General features: G+C 34.7%; 1 protein-coding gene across 1 annotated transcript; it reads left to right on the top strand.

Annotated features, from left to right (window-relative positions):
* The first annotated feature begins 6,551 nt into the window (after positions 1-6,551).
* LOC107779085 (transcription repressor OFP2-like) lies at positions 6,552-7,567 on the top strand. The gene has a single exon (XM_016599424.2). The coding sequence runs from the start codon at positions 6,625-6,627 to the stop codon at positions 7,456-7,458; it is 834 nt and encodes a 277-aa protein (XP_016454910.2). The 5' UTR covers positions 6,552-6,624; the 3' UTR covers positions 7,459-7,567.
* Positions 7,568-10,526: the final 2,959 nt, after the last annotated feature.

Raw genomic sequence — 10,526 nt, 5'->3', positions numbered from 1 at the left:
TAGTCCAATAAAACGATTAACTATTCTTCACTGAGAGCTTATAGTTCGATGGAAATATGGAGAGCTTAAACGCATGTTAGCTATTGAAAATCTGCCTACGCAACATAGGTAAGTTCTCTTATAGTTGTCCTGAGTTACAAGATCTACGCAATGTGAAGTTAAGGGCCCCCGTCAAATTTGATATTTGAGAAACAAACATATGCTTATCAGATTTTCTTTGTTAGAAGATTATGTCAACTTGATTTCAAGGTTTGCACTTTATAGTTAGTAAAAAGATTATTATTATCAGATGAGGCCTCTCAAACATGATACTCGGCTTCTATACATCTGAATATTGCAACACAAAATAATATTAGACTTAGTTGTGCGAGGGTGAATGTTGAAGTTGACTTACTGGGAGAACTCCTGAAGAGAGTCCAGGTTCAAGTAGAGATGAGAATACATGTAAGGTGAAGTCAAAGTGGTTTAAAATTAACTAGGATTATTTCCCCAAATAATGTGGAAAATACAAGTTACAAGGCCACAATGAGAAAGAATGTAGGATTCTTCATCCTGAAATTGTTCCTATGACTAAGAAGACATAAGGTGATGATGAAAATGGCCAAGGTACTGACAATGGGGGAAAGGTGACTCGGGTTGGAAAGCAAAAGAATACTGGCAAAATTAGATCCTTGGAATGCCTCTTTTAGGGTTTATCTAGTCGAATATTGGTTGATAGTCCTGGACAATAAAATCAAGTTAGAGATAATTAAGTCTTTACTAATGGAAGAAACAAGGGGAGGAACTCTACAGCTACTAGTAAAGAATTGGTACTTGCTGGCAAGGAAACTTAGTTCAGGTTCAAAACTAATATATATCGTTGGAGGATGAAGATGATTGTATACGGTCAAAATCGGGTTTGTCCTTTTTGTGCGACTGATTGAGGCTGGGGTATGATAAGTCAAGGATCGGCTTCGATTTATATCAAACTATGGTGCAGAGTTAGGTTGTCAAACTCGAGACCCTGAGACCGATTAAGATCGAGACCGACCAAAATCGGGACCGACCAAGATTGAGATCGACCAAGATCGAGACCGAATAAGTAAAGATTCAAGAAAGCTTACTGGTCGAATAACGCAAAGACAAAATATCCGTAATCGGACGAGGATCACGGCGCAAATCCCGACACGTATCAAGAAAAGGCCAATTAATTAGTCAATCATGGGATTTCTTACTGTATTTAGAATTTTACCAAGAGTAGGACTCCCCTACTATATAAAAGGGGTCTGATCATTTGTAAAAGACATCATATTCACGTTACATAAAGCAATATACTCTCTTTTTTCTCTCAATACTCTATTATTTTGTTCATATTTTCCAGTGAGATACTTGTTTGGTTTGTTACTCTGTTACCGTGTTCTTGTATTAACTGAATCTCCACTTGGTTCAAGGGTGATCAAATTCAAGGGCCAAGGCTACTTGATTCATTTGGTTTGCTTTAATTTCTATTTACTGCCAATTTCAATATCAATTTACATTTTTGCTCAGTTTGTGCTAAGTAAAATCATGTATCCTTAAAACCACAATACAAATTCAATGGTTACCCGTTTTTTGGGTAAACAGTTTGGCGCTCACCGTGTGGCTAAGGATAATAGTGATTGCCTGGTACAAATTTTCGTAACACACACTATTTTACGCTTGTTCTTTGACGTGTCTTTGATTACAGTATTAAAAATGTCAAACTCTCAGTTAGCACCTCAACACAATTGAATCAACTCGGAATGACCTCAAATTTGCACACAAGTTTGAATAACATAACGAACCTATTCCAACTTCTGAAATAGCAATCCGGATCCGATAATATCAATGTCAGCTTCCGGTCAAACTTATGAACTTTCCTAGTATTCAAATTGCCAACTTTCGCCAAATAGTGTTGAAACCTTCTAGAAACATCCAAATGCAAATCCAGGTATATGCCCAAGTTCAAAATCACGATCCGAACCTAATGGAACTATCAAAAACTCCGATCCAAGATCAATTACACAAAAGTCAAACTTTGTCAACTCTTCCAACTTAAAGCTTCCTAGTTGAGAATCATTATTCCAAATCAATCCTGAATCACCTGAAAACTAAAACTGACGATTCACAAAAGTCATAATACACCATATGAATCTACTCAAGACTTCGAAAAGCTGAACGGAATACAAATGCTCGAAACGATCTGTTGAGTCGTTATAATATTATACATCAATAGATCAATGATGTGCCATTACAAGGAGATAAAATATAGAAACAAAATGATGGGTGGTGTAAAAATTTAAAATAAAAAGAAGAAGAAGAAGATAGAAAGACACACATATATAGAGAGAGAGGGGAAGAGAGAAATTTAGCAACGATGGAGAATAAAAAGGAAGAAAGAAAAGTGAGGTCCTACAAAAATAAAGGGTGAAACAATGGAGAATTAAAAGGAAGAAAGAGAACTGAGGTCTAACAGTTTGTTTGGATGGTTGTTACTCATCGTTTTATAATATATTATATTATAATGTATTATAATGTATTGTATCGTATTATATTATATTATTTTATAGATTGTATTGTTTGTTGTTGTTAAATAATATTTTGTTGTTTGGTTTGACTGTATCGTACTGTACTGTAACTGATAAGTTTACTAAAATACCTTCAATTGTTTAAATATTAAATTTATCAAGAATTACGCAAGAAAATAATTTAAGAAAATTCCTTTATACTAATTTATCACAAAATACGTCTTTAACTATCATTAGAAAAAAAATTATGATAAAGAAAGGAACGAGAATTGGCAGAACAAAGGAACAAAGAATTGTAGTTAAAATCACGTTAGGAGAAAACACGAAACAAAAAAAAAGGCAAAACCCACCTTTTACATTGGAGTTGGAAGCCTAGAAGTTATGGGGAAAAAAGGGGGACTAAGACAAAGTAGGTTATAGGTTGGAGATTTGGAGTTGATAAAAAAAAAGATAAAGGGTAAAATAGAATTATGGAGTAATAAGTTATGGCATAATTGGAAAGAAAAATAGGAATCAATTCAACCACACCAAATCGGTTGTTTCAAAAAATGGGACTTTTCGTTGTTTCGTAACAATGGATTTAATAATACAATATAACCAATTTTAATGAAACAATCAAAATAAACATTGTTTTGACATAACAATACAATACGATACAATGGGTAACAACCATCCAAACAAGTTGTTAGGGAAATAAAGGATTGTGAGAGTGTCTACGCGTGGATTCGACCTCGATATATAACAAAATGAAGAATTGTAGCATCCTCAAAGAACAAGTGCACCCAGAGTTACTTTGTACATGCGGGGGAGAAATTCAAAAATAGTCATGCTTTCAAAAGTAATCTAAATTTAGTCACTTTTCATGTAAAGATAAATCTGAGCGAAAACACTGTTCAAAACTCGGAAAATACGTCAGTATATTATGCTAGAGTCCCAACATAAGTATACTTGAACTCCAACATATTATACTGGAGTTCCAAGATAAGTATATTGGAACTCCAGCATAATATAATGGAGTTCCAGCATAAGTACACTAGAACTCTAGCATAATATACTGGAGTTCCAGCAAAGTATATCGCTCCAGTATAATATGCTGGAAGTTCATACACAAGTGCTCGAATCTCCAGTATATTATGCTGGAACTTTCCGTGTGTTGGAGTTCCAGCATAATATGCTGGAAGTTCATACACAGGTACATTGAACTCCAGTATATTATGCTGGATCGGTCTCTGTTGCAGCAAAATAGTGGCTATTTTTCAATGACTTGGCAAACACTGGCTATTTTTGAATGACCAGTCCGAAAACTGGACAGCCCGTGTTATTTTTACCATTGCGGGTGCCACTTACAATATTATCATTAAAATAGCACGGTCTAGCCAGTTTTCAAACTGGTCATTAAAAAATAGCCAGTGTTTACCAAGTCAATAAAAAATAGCCACTATTTTGCTGCAACAGAGACCAGTTCAGCATAATATACTGGAGTTCGATTCACATGTGTATGAACTTCTAGCATATTATGTTGGACCAGTATACTTTGTTGGCTCCAGTATAATATACTGGAGACTGGAGCACCGGTGCTCCAAACTCCAGTATATTATGTTGGACCGGTATATTATACTAGAACTCCAGTATATTAGACTAGAGTTCCAGTATAATATACTGGAACTCCAGTATATTATGCTGGAGTATTTTTCCGGATTTTGAACAGTGCTGTCGTTCTGATTTATCTTTACATAAAAAGTGGCTAAATTTCGATTACCTTTGAAACTGTGGTTATTTTTGAATGACCACTTGTAAATCTGGCTATTTTTTAATTTCTCCCATATTATCCGCCTTTTTGCACATAATTGTGTACATGCTCAGAATTTTTGTCGAAGTGTGCGACTGTCGTACCACCCCCATCACATAACATAGATCTGCTCCTTATGACTATAATATTTTAGAAATCAAGCAATTTAACCTGTTAAAAAAGGCGACTTGTCTATTCTCTAAGTTACTAGTTCTACTAATTAGGGGTTGTTACCTTTAAAGTAGCCTGCTTGAGTAATTTTTTTCCCACCATTAGAATACAGAGGTCTTTAAACTATTTATTTTTTATTTTGTGATTGTTTTTGAAGTGTAACGAAGTAAAATACCCGTACTGCAAGAGAGCTATATTAGCAAAAATAACTGGCTTGCGCACAGCACAAAGAACTATGCAGTTTGTGATGATGAAAGAGAGGGGCATTTTTATAAAAAGCTGGCTCAAGTGCCTCATGCTCCACTTGCGCTTCGTGCCATACTTTATCAATATACAAGGGACCCCTACCTTATTTCTAACATTATATATAGGGATTTTTACCTTCCTATATCATATATGAAACATTATTACCCTCAATATTTAAGGTTTGTGTTTATTACATTTCAGCATATCAAATTACCATTTATATACCATAATTAATTTAGAGGTATAATTAATTGGCAGTTTCTTACTCCTTAATTAAAGGTATCCATATATCTCACGTTTATCTCTCCCCTTAATTACTAAGATCTGACCAGCCCGTTTTCCCCCTCCCATTTCTTTCTCTACTCCGTTTCTATTTCTCATTTCTTTCTTATTCTACTCTGTTTTGCTTTTTAATCCATTTTTATAAACATAAAAAAAGTATACTAAATAAGTTGTTGGTTCGGAGATGAATCTCATTTTACCTAGTACTTCATGTAATAATTGCTAAAATTGTAGTAACTAAATGAAGCTATTTTGCCAGCATAAGTTGACGGAAGCTGTGTTGATTTGATAGCTGTACACAGTACACTTGTGGGTGGTTCTTCAATTACCGGAAAAAAATATCGAAGAGTACATGGTCAGCACCACCGTCGCTACTCCTTTTTACCATCGCTATTGGAGATTTCAGAAGGTGTGTTGCTTGTGGTAGACTTGTAGGTAGTCGTCCGATTGCCAGAAAAGTTGCCGGAGTCGGAAAAGTTCAATGTACCAATCCAATAAACGGTGACTATTTTTGTAGATGAAGAGCAAATTTTGTTGTCAATATTTTTTTCACATAAGATTGTAGTTTTAATTGTAGTATAAATATAGTAATTTTGTAGAAATTGTAGAAAAATTAGAAAAATTGTAGATAAATTGCAGACTGTTTTTTGCAGAAGATTTTGTAGAAGCTTTAGTCGTTTTGGATTTGTGAAAACAGAAAACAATGCATTTACAATCAGAATACAAATAATCTACAATTTATCTACAATATATCTACAAACTGGATACATTGAATTTTAATATCCCAATTTCCATTTCAATTGTAGCATAATTGGCATTTTCGACATAATTGTAGAAGATTTGTAGAAGTTTTAGCCTTCCCAATCTACAATTTATTTACAATTGATCTACAATTCTACAATTTATCTACAATTTCTGAAAATATGTCTTCTTCTTCTTCTTCTTCTTCTTCTTCTTCTTCGAGTTTCAATATGAAATTCAGTCAAAATCAAGTCTAATCTTCACCAAAACCCCTCAAAATTGAGATATAAACTCCTAAATATATTCCGAATTATTTACAACAACACCCAATCCAAACAAATAATGATTTTTGAAAACCCAAATTTGAATTCAAAGCTTTCAAGCTTTTTAATGGCTATCAATGGTGGAAAATATATGGAAGAACAGATTTTTTCAACTTTGAGTTGTTGAAACTCGAAAATTTGAATTGTTCGTTCTTTTTTTTCGAGAATTTGAATTGTAGTTCTGGAGAAAAATACGCAGATGAGAAATCTCCTTTCCCTTTTTAAAAATTGAATTTAATGTAGAATCAATTAACACCAAGATTCTCTCCTTAATTTTAGCGCGTTTTTAGGGAATATTATGCCCTTTTAATGCCTAATAGTCGAATGGTATATAAATTATAGTTAAAGTGTGGACTGGGCGGGTAATTAACAAACTATGCACATTTAGGGTAATAAAGTTTCATATATGGTATAGTTAGGAAAAAATCCACTAATATATATATATCTTCTCCCCTATGTGCTTAATTCACACAACATTTCATTCTTTAGAAGTAAGTCTTAAACCAACCATCTCTGAGTGAAACAAAAGAAAGAAAGGTATTGTTTAATGGGAAATCACAAATTTAGATTATCAGATATGCTACCAAATGCTTGGTTCTACAAGCTAAGAGACATGAGCAAATCCAAACCCCATAAAGCCTCTGCCTCCAAGAATAAAAACCCTTGTTCTAGTGTGCAAAAAACACAATTTTCACAACCGAGATCATCCTTTTATTATGCTACAGAGTCTATTAGAGTTGGCAATTCTCCTACAAATCTCAAAAATCCTGATCAACCAAGAAGATCATCTAAGAGAAGAAGCAAAAGAGTGACCATTTACAAGCCCTCTCCGGAATTGGACTTGCTTAAATCTCCATCTGATTCCAATGGTCTTGTCTCCTGGTCAACTTCTTACTTCAGTTCTTCAACTAGTGATATAATCATAGACATGAATGAAATAATTTCAGAAATTGACCTTCCTCCAATTCTCACAAAGCCAGCAAAATCTTATAATAGGAAGCAACAAAGTCAAGAAAGCATTAACGCTAAAAGAGACAATTCTGCTCCCAGAAAATCGTCTACTGGAGTGAAACTCAGAGCGAAAATTCAGGGGCATGGCAGAAAAAGCGTGTCATCCTCAAAAAAGCGTGTCTCCAAAAAAGAAAATTCAAAGTCAAAAAGAAGGAGCTTTTCATCAGGGAGCTTAGCAATAGTGATGGCTTCATTTGATCCTCAAAAGGATTTTAAAGAATCAATGATGGAGATGATTGTGGAAAACAATATTAAGGCATCAAAAGACTTGGAACATCTTCTTGCTTGCTATCTTTCTTTGAACTCCGATGAATATCATCACCTTATTATCAACGCATTTGAACAAATTTGGTCTGACCTTCACTTGTAAATTCATTCCTTGTAAAATACACTTCTTCTTTTGATTCTTTGATTAACTTCATCTTAGTTCAATATGAATTGGTTACATTATATGAAGGTACAAGGACAAGTTTTAAATTTACATATACTACGCTAAAAGAGAAAATGAACTTTTCTAATTGGTTATAACTATTTTTTTTCTGAAAAAGTTGTTGCGAGTATGCTGTTGTAAATCAACGAAATAGGTAAAAAAAAAAAAACACTTTTACATTAACAGAACAAAAACTCAAAAGAAAATGTCAGTATCTTCAGGAAGACAAAAGAGTGTAGAATGGTGTAGAGGTGTTGGTAACACGCAACATAAGATAATAATAATCTTAGGAAGATCTTTTCATGTTTAAAATTTATTTACATGTCAAAGATCGAAGGATCTAAGATGTACCTGGTGAAAAGAGTCTCGTTTCGAAAATTAAAACTATACTGATCCTTACTATCAACTCTTTGATCAACGAAAATTGAATGAAAATATTGTGTTGAAAGCTTTCTCAAAAAACTCAACTCAAAAGTGGAAGAACAAGAAACTATTTTCTTGTAATAGTATTTTTTTCTCTTGGCTTTTGTATTGCACTCTCACTTTCACAAATTGATTTTTTTCGGCAAATTTTTCCCACCCTTTATATAGCATCACTTATAAACCATTTTCCTATTTGGTTGAATTAATGATTTACTTATTTCAAAAATAAGTAAAAGTTTATTTCAAAAATAAAGTTTATGGAATTGAAACGGAGGGAGTATCAATTATGAATACTATACAACAACAACATACCCAGTATTATCCCACACTATGGGGTCTGGAAACGGTAGTATGTACGCAGACCTTACCCCTACCTTGTGAGGATAGAGAGGTTGTTTCCAATAGACCATTGGCTCAGGAAAGCATAAGCACTAATGGAAATATAGACAAGAAGGAACAGTACCAAAAAGCCATATAAAAGCAGAATAAAAACAACAAGATAGTAAGGTGATCAACAATGAAAGAATGCAATAGTTAGTCATAAAAACCTACTACCAACAGAAAGCGGGACTGCGTGCCAATACTACTATTATGAACACCCTAGACTACCTACTTTACTATCCTAATACTCGACCTTCATACCTTCTTATCAATGGTCATGTCCTCGGTCAGTTGAAGTTGCGTCATGTCTTGTCTAATCACTTCTCCTCACCTCTTCCTTGGCCTACTCTACCTCTTCGTAGGCCCTCCAATGTCAACCTCCCACACCTCCTGACATGGGCGTCTCTGCTCCTCCTCCTTACATGACCAAACCACCTAAGTTGTGGTTCCCTCATCTTGTCCTCAATAGGGGCCGCACGCACCTTATCGCAAATAACCTCATTTCTAATCTTATCTAATCTGGTGTGCCCGCACATCCATCTCAACATCCTCATGCTATCTTCATAATCTGGACATGAGCGATCTTGACTGGCTAACACTCAGCCCCATACAACATCGTTGGTCGGACCACCACTCTGTAGAACTTACCCTTAAGTTTCGGTGGCACCTTCTTGTCACAAAAAACACCGGAAGCGAGTCTTTATTTCATCCATCCCACTCCAATATGATGTGTGACATCTTCATCAATATCCTCATCCCCCTGAATAATAGACCCAAAGTACTTAAAACTACCTATCCTAGGGATGACCTGCGAGTCCAGTCTCACCTCCCCAGCCATGATACATGGGGTTGAGTGTTGGCCTGTTAAGAACTCACATATCTAGAAGATGAAGTAGCAGAAATGAGGATGTTGAGGTGGATGTGCAGGTATACTAGGATGGAGAAAATTAGGAATGAAGATATTCGGGAGAAGGTAGACATGGCTTCCATTGATGATAAGATGCGGGAAGCGAGGCTCGGATGGTTCGGACACATACATTTTTATGTACTAACAATGTAAAGAATATTTATATAATTAAGTCATATATACGATAACTATCAATAAATTTATATTATATATAATATTAATTGATAATTTGATAAGAATGATAACTAGCTTGTTATTAATTACAAATTAAACTTTTACGTTTGTCAATCCTTATTCTTTTCATCTTTGCCACCTTCCCCAATGATGTGAAGACAAAGGAGGTCCATATTAGACACATATTGCAAATAGCCACCTTAGAGTATGCATTGTTGTCTAAAGTAAATGTTTTTGGATCATAAAGTAAAAAGTAGTGTCTCCATTACAGATATGAGTGAACAACCTAGACTATGGACCCTTTGTTCCTTTACACATTTGATGATAATGCCAATTTAGCTGTTCATTGATCATATAAAACTGTCATTTTTAATATGATTCATCATACTACGCATGCCAAAGGCCACTTCTAGTGCCCAGCAATAATAATATTATTAAGAGAAAATTCAAGTTAAAAGTCGATCACAAATACGTCTAGCTAAGTACGAATTAGTAATCTTAATTATATTTAGCATGCACAAAAAATTTAATGATCAATCATAAAACATAAATTCTTACCGCATGCGTTGCATATAAATCATGAATGTTAAAGGATTACCGCATGCATTGTACTATTCCTATATCTTATGCTTAATCTACTTTATATTGGAGGTATGATATTCCAGACATAGTTTGCTCCGGTTCATGTACAATCTGCTAATTGCACCTTGTTTATTAAATAAGGTGTACGAGATAAACTTTCATTGTGATTTAGCATTATGCAACTATATATGTATGTGACAAAGCTACTAGTTTGCTTATTAAAAGAAAGACCATCTTATATACATACGATAAGGTCAGTGACCATCAAGTGATGTGGTGCAGTGGATGGGGCTGTTCTTCCTCTAACCAGAGGTCTCGAGTTCGAGCCCTGGGTATGGAAAGATCATTGGTAGGAAGCGCTATCCCCCGAATGGGGTCTTACCCGGCGCGAATCCAAATATAGTCGGACTCCAATACGGATACCGGATACCAGGTGGGAAATCAATCAAAAAAAGATAACTGGTTAGTAATTCAGTTTTTCTCTCTGCCCCACTTTGATTAACCGTGTTTAATTAATTAGCATAGAGATTAAAGAAACAAG

This window comes from Nicotiana tabacum, chromosome 10 (assembly GCF_000715075.1).
Source record: "Nicotiana tabacum cultivar K326 chromosome 10, ASM71507v2, whole genome shotgun sequence".
NCBI lineage: Eukaryota > Viridiplantae > Streptophyta > Magnoliopsida > Solanales > Solanaceae > Nicotiana > Nicotiana tabacum.
This window is presented reverse-complemented; position numbering and strand designations above follow the sequence as displayed.

What these genes read in the sequence shown, in the direction of transcription:
- LOC107779085 (XM_016599424.2), top strand. Translation starts at nt 6,625, where the DNA reads ATGGGAAATCACAAATTTAGATTATCAGATATGCTACCAAATGCTTGG.